This window comes from Bufo gargarizans, chromosome 10, assembly GCF_014858855.1.
Source record: "Bufo gargarizans isolate SCDJY-AF-19 chromosome 10, ASM1485885v1, whole genome shotgun sequence".
Taxonomy (NCBI): Eukaryota; Metazoa; Chordata; class Amphibia; order Anura; family Bufonidae; genus Bufo; species Bufo gargarizans.
The window spans coordinates 88,247,711-88,261,713 of record NC_058089.1 but is presented as its reverse complement, the minus strand read 5'-3'; the positions used below and the strand labels follow the sequence as shown (position 1 = coordinate 88,261,713).

At 46.5% G+C, this 14,003-nt stretch overlaps 1 protein-coding gene across 1 annotated transcript; it reads left to right on the top strand.

The window, feature by feature from the left end:
• The first annotated feature begins 49 nt into the window (after positions 1–49).
• On the top strand, positions 50–12,021 carry NUDT21 (nudix hydrolase 21). Its single transcript, XM_044270242.1, has 7 exons — positions 50–279; positions 3,367–3,567; positions 5,030–5,093; positions 9,100–9,189; positions 9,274–9,349; positions 11,418–11,532; positions 11,766–12,021. The coding sequence occupies exons 1-7, from the start codon at positions 164–166 to the stop codon at positions 11,785–11,787; spliced, it is 684 nt and encodes a 227-aa protein (XP_044126177.1). The 5' UTR covers positions 50–163; the 3' UTR covers positions 11,788–12,021.
• The last annotated feature ends 1,982 nt before the right edge of the window (positions 12,022–14,003 follow it).

Genomic DNA, 14,003 nt, shown 5'->3' with positions numbered 1-14,003 from the left:
CCTCACGGGAGCGTCGCGGCGCTATGACGCCTTCCTGTGGTAACCGGAAGTGACGCGATAACTTGCGGCGCTCCCGTTGTCTCGCTGTGTAGCGCCCGGGAACCTCTTTGGGGAAATCCTGCGGACGTAGAACGGATACCGGGGGACAGCGGCAGTCAGCAGGATGTCGGTCATTCCTCCCAACCGCTCTCAGACTGGCTGGCCCAGAGGAGTCAATCAGTTCGGGAACAAGTACCTTCCGCAAACCAAGCCCCTGACCCTGGAGAGGACCATAAACCTGTGAGCTGATACCTACTGTATGGGATACTTACCTGCATGTCTAGCACCGCTCTGTGTGTACATAGCCACACCAGCAGTGCAGACCATCACTAATACCGTCTGGTGGGCGGGGTCCAGTGGAAGGCTCTGTCCATGCTGATGGTTTCCATGTGTGCTGCAGAAAACTGTATGAAATGCTGATCTAACTTGTCTTACTCTTTAAATAGCGCAATGCCACCAGTTGGCATCTTAGAACGTGTGATGCCCATTGCCGTATTGCGGCTCTGCAATACACGGGCACCGTTCCGTGGCCATTCCGCATCACGGATGCAACCCATTCATTTTAATGGGTCCGCAAATCCAGAGATGCGAAACGGAACACTATGGAAGCACTACGGCTTGCTTTCTGGGGTTCCGTGCTTCCGCAACGCAGATAGAACTTGCTCTATCTTTTTGTGGAACGGAAGGATCGCCGACCCATTCAAGTCAATGGTTCTGCGATCCCCGTGTGCCTGCCCCGCAGACGGTGCCCATGCATTGCGGTCCACAGCACAGGTTTGACACGTTCGCGTGAATGAGCCCATATATATATATTTATTCAGATCTGTGGGGTCTGATTCCCACCCTCTCCGCCAGTTAGCCATTATATATATACATATATTATATAATCTTTTTTTAACAGGCTCCTCTTGGGGAAGAGTGTGTCACTAGGGTAATATTTGCATTCAAGAGCAACTAAACTTCTAATCAAGTGTTCTTAAAAAATGTCCTAAGTGCCCTAAAAATATTTTTTTGTAATATACTTTATTGATTTTTGAGTTTTTACTAAAGATATCCCCCTAAAGCCCTTATTTCCAGCGCACTTTAAATTCACTCTTCTAGCACGTTACTGACAGCTCAGCGGTGTACGGAGTCTACAGTTTCCGCTCCTGCACTTGCCCCCCGAGGTTGGCTAAATGCTGGCATGGGTGCCCTGTAACCATGTGCTATGCCAGGATTAGCTGAGCGGCTACTTTCACACTGGCGTTTTGGCTTTTTGTTTGGGAGATCCGTTCAGGGCTCTCACAAGCGGTCCAAAACTGATCAGTTTAGCCCTAATTCATTCTGAATGGAAAAGGATCCGCTGAGACTGCATCAGTTTGCCTCCGTTCTGTCTCCATTCTGCTTTGGAGGCGGAAGTTTTGGTGTCTGTCTGATGAAACTTAGCCAAACGTATCCGTTCTGACACACAATGTAAGTCAATGGGGACGGATCAGTTTTCTATGACACAATAGAAAACTGATCTGTCCTCTGTTGACTTTCAATGGTGTTCAAGACGGATCCGTCCTGGGTATGTTACAGATAATACAAGTTGATCCGTTCTGAACGGATGCATGACGGTTGCATTATCTGAACGGATCAGTCTATGCAGATCCATGACGGATCCGCACCAAACGCGAGTGTGAAAGTAGCCTAAAAGCTGACATGCAGGACTCTTAGCAAATACAGGCACAGGCAGGAGCCCGCTCCGCTCAGCTAATCCTGGCATAGTACATGTTTACAGGGTACTAATGTGCTATGCCAGGATTTAGTAAACCTCGAGGCACAGACAGGGGCAGCAATTTGCGCTCCTGCCTGTATATCGTTCTATGCGGCCCCTTTGAGAAAGTGTAGAGTCCGTACACCGCTGAGAAGTCGGTGGTGTGGAGAATAGTGAATTTAAAGTGCGCAGGAAATCGGGGCTTTAGCTCATCACTAGTCTGTAGCCCGCATGCTGGAAAAGCTGATGGGGAATAAGTGTCTGATCAGGGGGGCCGACTGCTGGGATCCAAATGATCACTAGTATGGGGGTCCACGTCCACTTCTCCATCTAATGCTGTGGGACTGCCTTAGATAGCCGAGCGCTTGTACTGTGGAGAATAGGGGATAAGTTGTAGTCATGGGATGACCCCTTTTAATAGGTTAAGTGCATCTCGTGTCTGCATACAGGAGGTCAAGACTGGCGTAGGAACTGCCAGTCTTTATAAATCTCCCCGTAGTCTGTAGAGCTCCACTATGACTACTGAGCTAGGTGAGATGACTCTGCAGGAAATGGCACCGTCACTACAGGCGAGGATGTGAAATAACTTTGTATTGGTGCTGAGTAGCAGACAGATTAGTTGCAGGAGTCCAAGTCCTATGATGTTAGGCTATTTTCACACTTGCGGCAGAGGATTCCGGCAGGCAGTTCCGTCGCCAGAACTGCCTGCCGGATCCGGCAATCCGGACGCAAACAGATGCATTTGTGAGATGGATCCAGATGCAAATCGTCTCACAAATGCATTGCAATACCGTATCCGTGTTTCCAGTTGTCATTCGGAAAAACTGATCCGCTATTTTTTTCCCAGATTTAATGGTCTGCCCATGCGCGGACAGAAAGAACGGATCCGGTTTTCCGGAACACTTGGGGCTGGATCCGGCATTAATGCATTTCAATGGAAATTAATGCCGGATCCGGCATGTGTTCAGGATTTTTGGCCGGAGAGAAAACTGCAGCATGCTGCAGTATTTTCTCTGTCCAAAAAACGTAAGAGGGACTGAACTGAAGACATCCTGATGCATACTGATTGCTCTCCATTCAGAATGCATCAGGATAAAACTGATCAGTTCTTTTCCGGTATAGAGCCCCTAGGACGGAACTCTATGCCGGAAAAGAAAACCGCTAGTGTGAAAGTACCCTTGGCAGTCTCCCGCACATGAAAGCAGTGTGGTAGCATCCTGCAAAATCCCACTGACACATTTCGTCTGTACGACGGACTTCTTCAGGGTGTATCCAGTGGATGTGCTGTAAATATCCAATGCATGTGGGGCCAACTTCTTGGACCCACATCTCTCTAGAATGGAAGTCAGCTGCCAACATCTTCTGCATCCAGGCAGTGGGAGGTGGCAAAATGTTTGGCATAAGAACTACACATCCCAGAATGCAAACCACTAGAGTAATGTTTCTGCAGACACTGAACAAGCAGGGGAGGTGGGAAATTGAACTGTGAATGCTGTAATCCAGTATCGGGTAAAGATGAGGAATTCGGTGCATTAGCCGTCTCCTGTGGCTGAGAACGCTCTGACCACCTGATGGCTTTTCGTCTCCAGGTATCCTCTGACCAACTACACATTTGGTACCAAGGAGCCCCTGTATGAGAAGGACAGCTCAGTGGCAGCACGCTTTCAGCGGATGCGGGAAGAGTTTGATAAGATTGGAATGAGGCACACCGTGGAGGGCGTCCTGATCGTTCATGAACACAGATTGCCCCATGTGCTGTTGCTGCAGCTGGGAACCACGTTTTTCAAACTGTAAGTTGGACCCTTATCGCTTTTCTGACTTTCCAGGGTGTTTGTGCATTTACTAAACATGCTTGTGCCCGCGGCTGCATAACAGGTCTGTGCCGTGTAGTCTCTTTACGTGTCACCTGCACATAGTGGTGAGGGGTCAGCCTCTGTGATCCCTACAATAAAGCGGCTGGTGTAGCCGTAGCGCAGCTGCCCCTATACAACACTTCACCAAGCGGGTACTCTGACACCTCCTATTAAGGGGGTTTCTGAAATTTTGATTTTTTTTTTCTGGAGTATGGAAATGTAGTAAAATAAAACCTGCTTAATCCTCCACCATTTAAGTGCTCCCTGCAGTGATGATGCGCCTGACTATCCCACCTGCAGACGATTACTGGCCTTGGTATCATGTGTGGCCAGTCGGGGACGTCATCGCTATTGCAGTGATGTGCCTGATGACCCCAGGTGGCCACTGAGGCCAATGAGCGGCAGCAGCAGTCATGTGAGATAGTCGTGGACATCATTGCAGTGGCGGTGTGGATCTTCAGCATAAGTTGACATGTTTTCAGATTTAAAATGTGCACCACAGGTCACTTTACACAGCAGATTTTTTTATTTTTTTTTCCAAATCTGTTTATTGTTTTATCATTACACAGATTTTTTATTTTTTTTTATTTAGCAGCATGTGGTGAGATTTATGATTAATCGTTGCTGCTGTAATGCCAAACGCTGCAGATTTGCCACACCCAAATCCACAGCATATCTGTCCCTCGTGGACGTACCCTCAAAGGGGGTTGTCTCCTCTGAGACATTGGTAGCATAGCGTTAGGATATGCCACCAATGTCAGCTAGCTGTGGGTCTCACCTCCTCTCCATGACGGGATTCCTGAAGTGATCAGAGAGCAGCTACGCATGTGCAGCTGCCCTCCATTCATTCTATGGGACTGCCGAAAATAGGCGAGTGATGGCCCGGCTATTTCTGGCAGTCCCATAGAAGTGAATGGAGCGGTGGCTGCGCTTGTGCATTGCACTCTCCATTCATTTCTATGGGATTTCCAAAAAATAGCACTCGCAGGGCTATTCTTTGGAACTTCCATAGAAATGACTGGAGTGCACGCCGCACAGGGGTGGTGCTCTCTCCTTCACTTTCAGAGGCCTGTTTTGGAGAGAGCTGTGGGTCGCTCCTCTGGGACCTGCAGCTATCTGACATTAGTTGTATATACTAGCGATATGCGAGCAAGGTCTTATATGAGACAACACCTTTAAGGAGGTGTTCCTAAATTTTACACATGATGGCAAAAGCCAAGCACAAATTGAAATAAAAGGGCATTTCCTCACCTTTGATGGTTTTGTACCTTATTACGTATTCCTGCACCAGTTGGATTTTACTAGTGACGCTTTGGATTCAGATTCCACTTAAACTATCACAAGACTTGTCTTTCTTGCTTTATTGTATCATTAAATAACTAGATTGTTTTATTTCCAGTCCTGGGGGAGAACTGAACCCTGGAGAAGATGAAGTAGAAGGGTTAAAGCGCCTCATGACCGAAGTATGTATTGTGTTTGGTATCTCGCCAATGGATGTGTGTCAGGGAAGAGGGGATGTGGAGGCTTTTCAGAATTTCTTGTGTGTATTTCAGAGCTGAAATCCATTTGTGTAGAATAGGTCTTGAAATACTGAATATCTGTAATTCAGCGGAGCCTTTGGCTTTCATATGCATTTTATGTCTCTTTTGGATTGTACACTTTATATGTCCCTTACTCTGCTCTATTAAAAACCCCTTAACGCAAAATGCCGTACATGTACGGCGGGGGATGCTGTGCCAGAACGCATTCCACTGTACATGTACGGCGGGGGATGCTGTGCCAGAACGCATTCCACTGTACATGTACGGCGGGGGATGCTGTGCCAGAACGCATTCCACTGTACATGTACGGCGGGGGATGCTGTGCCAGAACGCATTCCACTGTACATGTACGGCGGGGGATGCTGTGCCAGAACGCATTCCACTGTACATGTACGGCGGGGGATGCTGTGCCAGAACGCATTCCACTGTACATGTACGGCGGGGGATGCTGTGCCAGAACGCATTCCACTGTACATGTACGGCGGGGGATGCTGTGCCAGAACGCATTCCACTGTACATGTACGGCGGGGGATGCTGTGCCAGAACGCATTCCACTGTACATGTACGGCGGGCTGATTGGGCGGGTGCCGGGCCCTGCTGTAAACAGCGATGCCGGCGGATTAACCCCTTCTATGCTGCACTGACCACAACATAGAAGGGGTTTGCTGCGAGTGAGGGAGCCCATCGGGTGATGGGGACGATTGCCTGGGGGTTAAATTATACCCTCGTGAAAACCCCAGAACAGTGCCATCCACAGATCCCCTCCTCCCCCAGAACAGTGCCATCCACAGATCCCCTCCTCCCCCAGAACAGTGCCATCCACAGATCCCCTCCTCCCCCAGAACAGTGCCATCCACAGATCCCCCCCCCCTCCCCCAGAACAGTGCCATCCACAGATCCCCCCCCCCCTCCCCCAGAACAATGCCATCCACAGATCCCCCCCCCTCCCCCAGAACAGTGCCATCCACAGATCCCCCCCCCCCTCCCCCAGAACAGTGCCATCCACAGATCCCCCCCCCCTCCCCCAGAACAGTGCCATCCACAGATCCCCCCCCCTCCCCCAGAACAGTGCCATCCACAGATTCCCCCCCTCCCCAAGAACAGTGCCATCCACAGATCCCCCCCCCCTCCCCAGAACAGTGCCATCCACAGATTCCCCCCCCCCCCAGAACAGTGCCATCCACAGATCCCCCCCCTCCCCCAGAACAGTGCCATCCACAGATCCCCCCCCCCCCCAGAACAGTGCCATCCACAGATCCCCCCCCCCCCCCCAGAACAGTGCCATCCACAGATCCCCCCCCCCCCCCAGAACAGTGCCATCCACAGATCCCCCCCCCAGAACAGTGCCATCCACAGGTCCCCCCCCCCCTCCCCCAGAACAGTGCATCCACAGATCCCCCCCCCCCCTCCCCCAGAACAGTGCCATCCACAGACCCCCCTCCCCCAGAACAGTGCCATCCACAGATCCCCCCCCCTCCCCCAGAACAGTGCCATCCACAGATCCCCCCCCCTCCCCCAGAACAGTGCCATCCACAGATCCCCCCCCCCCCCCAGAACAGTGCCATCCACAGATCCCCCCCCCCCCCAGAACAGTGCCATCCACAGATCCCCCCCCCCCCCCCCAGAACAGTGCCATCCACAGATCCCCCCCCCCCCCCCCCAGAACAGTGCCATCCACAGATCCCCCCCCCAGAACAGTGCCATCCACCATCTTTTCCCAGCCTCTAGTAGTTCCTATGTGGGAAACTAGGAATATAAAAAGGAAAAAGATAGGTTACCATGGCAGCCAGGACACTACTGAAGCCCTGGCTGCCATGGTCAGCTCCCTGGACTGGAGAAGATTGTCTTGGAGACAGCCTCCCTGGGCAGGCAGGGGTAGTCTTATATGTCGAGTATAGCCCAAACCCTATATTTTAAATGGAAAAGTGTTATACGCCGGAAAATACGGTACATAAAAACTGTGCTAAAACAGCCAATTTTTTTGGTCACCTTGCCCCATAAAGTGTAATAATGAATGATCAAAAAATCATATGTACCCAAAAATGGCACCAATTAAAACTTAAACTCTTCCTGCAAAAAAACGAGCCTCTGCACAAAACGATCGGCAGAAAAATATAAAAATATAGCGTTCAGAACATGGAGACACAATATTTTTTTTCTTTCAGAAATGCTTTATTATGTAAAACTGAAACCAAGAACGTAGACATATTTGATATCATTGCGTCCGTAACAACCTGCTCTATAAAAATAGGACATGATCTACCCGGTCAGATAAATGTTGTAAAAAAATAAAAACTGTGCCAAAACTGCCATTTTTTTTTGGTTACCTTGCCTTACAAAAAACGTAATATAGAGTAATAAAAAATCATATATACCCCAAAATAGTACCAATAAAACTGGCACATTATCCCCTAGTTTCCAAAATTGGGTCACTTTTTGGGAGTTTCTACTGTAAGGGTGCCTCAGGGGGGCTTCAAATGGTACATGGTATCTAAAAACCAGTTCAGCAAAATCTGCCTTCCAAAAACTATATGGCGCACCCTTTCTTCTGTGCCCTGCCGTGCGCCCTTACATCAGTTTACGACCACATGTGGGGTGTTTCTGTAAACCGTAGAACCAGGGTAATAGATATTACGTTTTGTATGGCTGTTTAAGGGGTTCTCTGGGCTTTAAATATTGATGACCTATCCTCAGGATAGGTCATCAATATCAGATCGTCGGGGGTTCGAAACCCGACACCCCCGCGATCAGCTGTTTTGAAGAGGAGGCGGTGCAAGCGCTGCCTCATCTTCACTGTTTACCTTCTCGCCGTCGCCTCTGCAGCAGTGAGCAGGTGTAATTACACCCAAGCCGTCCCATTCATTTCAATGGGGCAGATCGCTCCTATACAAGTGTATGGGAACGATCCGTCCCATTGAAATGAATGGGACGGTTAGGTGTAATTACACCACTGCAGAGGCGACGGCGAGAAGGTAAACGGTGAAGAGGAGGCAGCGCTGGTTGGACCCCAGCCGATCTGATATTGATGACCTATCTAACGTTCCAAAGAAATAAAATGACATTTACAAAATGCCAACATAAAGTAGACATATGGGGAATGTTAAGTAATAAATATTTTATGAGGTATCACTTTCTGTTTTAAAAGCAGAGACATTGAAATTTTGAAAATTTTTGGTAATTTTTTAAAAAATTTATTTTTTCATAAATGTGAAATATATTGACTAAAATTTACGACTGTCATGAAGTACAATGTGTCACAATACAATACATACCACATACAGTAAAGTGACACATGTCAGATTTGCAAAAATCTGTCTGGTCCTTAAGGTGAAAAATGACCCGGGGTTAAAGGGTTATTCTCATCTCAGACAATGGGGGCATATCGCTAGGATATGCCACCGTTGTATCATAGGTTCGGGTTTCACCGCTGGGACCCGCACCTATATCGAGAATGGAGCCCTGAAAGTGCTTGAGGGCTCACCGCGCATGTGCAGCTACCCTCCATTCATTTTCTATGGGGCCGCCGAAAATAGCCGAGTGCTATTTCCGTCGGGCCCATAGAAGTTAATGGAAGTGGTGGCCAGTCATACACTGCTCTCCCATTAACTTATATGGGGAGAGCACTTGGTGGTGGCCGGACCAGAGTCCTCCAGCCACCACCTTTGCGGGGCTCCGTTCGCAATATAGCCCTTTTATTCTAGTGTTTGAGGATCTCACTCCCCCAGACTTCTGTTTCTATGACATTAGACTTTATGAAATCACCATTACGTGTGACAAAGTGTGGTACTAAGGACAAATTAGTTGTATTTAGCTACGTAGTCTAATCGTCTTGTGAGAATGAGGCCTTATGCCTTTGAAAAAGGCCCTGACGTTAATTCCTTTCATGTGAATGTCTGTAGTCCTCAAGCAGGTGTCATTTGTCTTGTAGATCCTTGGCCGTCAGGATGGGGTGCAGCAGGACTGGGTGATTGATGACTGCATTGGTAACTGGTGGAGGCCAAACTTTGAACCACCACAGGTTTGTGCAAAGCTAAATAAACTAGGCTATGGAAGCTGAAGAAGTGTTTGTGTTTGGGCTTCTCATATCTGCTTGTCTTTACAGTATCCGTATATTCCTGCACATATTACAAAGCCAAAGGAACATAAGAAGCTGTTTCTGGTGCAGCTTCAGGAAAAAGGTGAGTGCCGATTTATCAAATGTACTCCCATAGGGATACGATGTTTCTTCATGGTTCCATTTAACTGGCACTCCTTTCCTTCCAGGACTTGTGCATTATTGCTGTTCTATTTTCCATTTATGTGATTGTATTAGTATTGATGTGTACTTGCCTTGTACGGGAGTGCAGCTCATCACGGTTTGTTCTTAAAGGGGTTGTGTCACTTCAGCAAATTGCATCTATCATGTAGAGAAAGTTACTACAAGGCACTTACTAATGTATTGTGGTTGTCCATATTGCTTCCTTTGGTTGCTTGATTTGTTTTTTCATCACATGATACACTGCTCATTTCCATAGTTACGACCACCCTGCAATACAGCAGCAGCGGTCGTGTTTGCACACTATAGGAAAAAGCACCAGTCTCTGAACTCCCACGGTGCCGGCCACCTGAGAGACCAGCACCTTTCCTATAGTGTGTAAGCACGGCCACTGCTACTGGATTGCAGGATAGGCAATGAATGAAGCCAGTAAAGGAGGCAACATGGACAATTGCAATACATTAGTAAGTGCCAGTCACCTGAAAAATGAATATTAAGCTGACTGATCTAAGCGATGTGCTGTCAGCTGAACATAACTATATTAGCGCCATCTCACTGCCTAAAGCCGTTATTGAGAAAAACAAACTTTTATAATATGCTGATTACCCTCTAGGAGCGGGGAAGGTTGCCCCTGTCAGTCTGCTACACTAGATTGACAGGGGCAGGCATCGTTGGTCTCCGACCTCCGGCCTTGTCTGCAGTGTAAATCTCTTGCCGTTCAGTATTCGGCGCAGTGAGTGAAGGGCGCTCGCCTGCTGCCAGCTACCTCACTGCGCCTGCGCCTAATACTGAACAGCGTGTGACACTGACACCAGAGGTCGGAGACGAACGGAGCCTCTAGGCTAGGGCAACGCCCCCCCTCCCGCTCCAAGAGGCTAATTAGCATATTAGAAAAGTTTGTTTTTCTCAATAACGGCAGCAGGCAGTGAGATGGCGCTAATATAGTTATGTTCAGCTGACATTAGCACATCGCTTATATCAGCCAGCTTCATACCCATTTTTCAGGTGACAGAAACCCTTTAACTTTATTTATATGATAAATGCCATAAAAAAAATAAAGATCACGGTTATTGCAATGTCCCAAAACACCTAACCTATTAAAATAAAAGGCTGATTTGACATTTTCTCATTGCTTCACCTCCCCCGCCCCCCCCAAAATTTTTTTTTTTATAAAGTGATGAAAAAGTCACATATACCAAAATAGTATTAATAAAATTTACAGATGGTCCCGCAAGAAATAAGCTCTCACGCAGCTCCGCTGATGTAATTTTAAAAAGTTATGGGGATCAGAATATGGCGACTCAAAGCAAAAAAATCCGTTGTTTGAAGAGGCATTCGTACAAGCACTGCTTCCTCTTCAGGACTGCACTGTGCGTCGTCTCAGCGGCGCAGTATAATTCCAAGTGCTTGTTCCTTTCACTTAAATGGGACGAGCACTTGTAATTACGTTGTGCCGTTGCTGCAAGCGAGACGACAAGCAGTGTAATCTGTAAGAGGAAGAAGTGCTGCCTTCTGCTGATTGCCGGGGGTGCCAGGAGTCGGACCCCACTTATCAGATATTGAAGACTTATCCTGAGGATAGGTGACTATGTAGTGGCTGCACAACCCAGCAGGTAAGTGGTGTACAGTAGATTGCGAAGCCGAGTTTCCATAGAAGTGAACGGGAGCAGCACTGCAGTTAATAGGTGATCAGCAGGTGTGCGGGCTATCGGACCCCTACCAGTCTGATATTGGTGGCCTACCCTGAGGATAGGTCGTAAGTATCAAAATCCTGGAGAACCCCTGTAAAGCAGTTGTCTCATCAAGACCAACATAATCCTGGAGTGGTCTAGTATCTGACTGGGGTATGGATGGATGTTCTGTATCTGGATACCAATTGTTTAGTATTAGGAGTCCAATCGACTTGGTTCTGACCACGCTAGTTTTCTGGATGCACATGGAATTGGTGTAAGTAGAGGATATTCTCATTTCTATTTTATTTTATTTTTTAGCATTGTTTGCAGTTCCGAAAAATTACAAACTTGTAGCTGCCCCTTTGTTTGAACTATACGACAATGCCCCTGGTTACGGACCCATCATTTCAAGCCTTCCGCAGCTACTTAGCAGGTAAGCCAGCTCTCTTTAAATATGTACATAATGATCTTCACATTAAATATATATATGAATGATCGTTTGGATGGGCACTATGTAATAGCACATCTGCTGGGGCCTCCAGAGGGGCTGTGTGTGAATATGCTGTATTTGGTCACTTGCAGATATTCTGTGCGATATACAAGTCATTAGTGATGGAGGTTATCCGTAGCATTATGTCCTATATTAATGGCCAATCTCTTCCGCAGGTTCAACTTTATCTACAATTGATCATGTATGATTCCGGGATAACGACGTGTGGGTGAAGCGCTCTCTGTGAGAACGGCTTTATAATGTGGGAACCTTGGCATAATCCATTTTCTCTGAAGTTTACCAGACTGGTTGCTGTCACAATAGATGAACTGTGCCGACATACACAGCAGCAAAATGTGCTAATGCTTTTATTTTTTATTTTTTCTCATGTACCATGTGGTTTTCTTAATTAAATGATTTTTTTTTTCCCTCCACCTCTCAATTTGTTGCCAGATATGCTATGGTTACCCCATCTATGGCCCCTTCAGTACACCAAAGTTTACTTCGTGCATGGGTTTCATACAAAAAAAACACCAAATTAGAAACGCACATATAATATAACACCATAGTTTATTAGTAAGACATATCCTACAACATATCAGATAATGATTAAATAGCAGCAATACATACAATACATAATGGTACTATGACAGTATTAGTCCCCCCCCCCCCCCCCCCACCGGGCCATTCAGGATCGCATAGTCAATTCTGCAAGGGGTATATGGTATCAATGAATATTGGACCATCATGTCACTAATATCTTATAAAGTGTGCATATATATACCCATATAGCTACGAACAATATTGCACAGATCCCCTAAATAACCACACCAATAACTGCAATAATGTGTCCCAACAGGGAATAATCCTGATAGAGTGGCTACACCATATAACCATTTATAGGGTAAGAAAAAGCATATATAAACAGTTTGTGCAAAAGTAGCATGCAGAGACCAATGCAGACCAGAAGCCAGGAGGGAACACCAACCCCGAAGCGCGTCATATACCCCTTGCAGAATTGACTATGCGGTCCTGAATGGCTGGGGGGGAATAATACTGTCATAGTACCATTATGTATTGCTGCTAATTAATTATTATCTGATATGTTGTATGATTGTCTTACTAATAAACTATGGTGTTATATTATATGTGTTTCTAATTTGGTGATTTTGTTGTGTATTTTCACACATATTATAGTTCTTATGGATTGTTATATTTGGTGGTTCTAATGGGTTTTATACTAAGTCTTTTGAAATGTTCTCATGCAGAAAGAGGGGCCTGGCCTGGAGATGCGGCGTACAGTACAGCAGATCATCTTCTAACCACACCAGAGTATGCAGAGGTGTCTATACATGTGGTTACCCACTAAGGAGCTTCTATGTATAAAAGAGTGTATCGGGGCCTATATGTGTAGAAGAAAAATGTTTTTTCCTGATCTGTGTCGTAGATTTCAAGTATTTTTATTAGGTCCTATTTCTATATTATTATTTATATTTTTATTATTAATCAAACCGTGACTTGCTGTGTTGGGTCCTGGTATCAGAACACTCCTTTATGTCATGGTCTGGCTACTAATAAATGGGGTCTATAGATAAAGCTAATATTAAAATAGTTTTGTTATTAATTTACAATGAGAAACTACAATAGTTGCCACCTGTTAAGGAAGACAAGGTGGAGCATTGATCACATCGAGCCTCACTTCCTATGGATATACTGTATGAGTAGATCAAACTCCTAACCATAGAATGGAAGAGCATGGGTACGATCAGAGCAACTGCCGCATCTGAAAGCTTAAAGAGGTTGTCTACTTATCTTAAATTGATGACCTATCCTTAGTATAGATCATCAATTTCAGATCAGCAGGGACCCAACTGCTCCCTCTTATTTATTTAGGACAGAGACATCCCATTAACGTGAATAGGGAAGGCGGATCTGCAATTACACGACTCGCTGCTGCAGGTAACCAGTGAGGAGAGCGCCGCTCTCACAGGAGCACTGCGTTCTCCTCCTACAGCTGATCGGCCGATCTGATATTGATGACCTAGCCTGAGGGTAGGCCATCGATAATGGTTAGGCAGACAACCCCTTTAAACAGAGGTGGAAGGCTTTCTCTGTCCCCTGATAGGTCCTGCAGGGGTGCTGAGAGTTTGTCATGGCAGGTGGGCCTTTGTGAATGCCTGCTGTCCTGCCATCTTACTGCTAGGATTCACTAAAATCACAGAAGTATTCCAGTGTATTGTACAAGCAGTCAAACGCGAGTCTGTAAGGGGACAAAAAACTGTAAAAATGAATGTAATTGAAAGTTTTACATTTTAATTGGTATTGCTATATTCAAAAATGCATGAAATATAAAACTATCAAATAGATGCTCTGTTTGGGCATGCTGGGAGTTGTAGTTTTGCAATAGCTGGAGG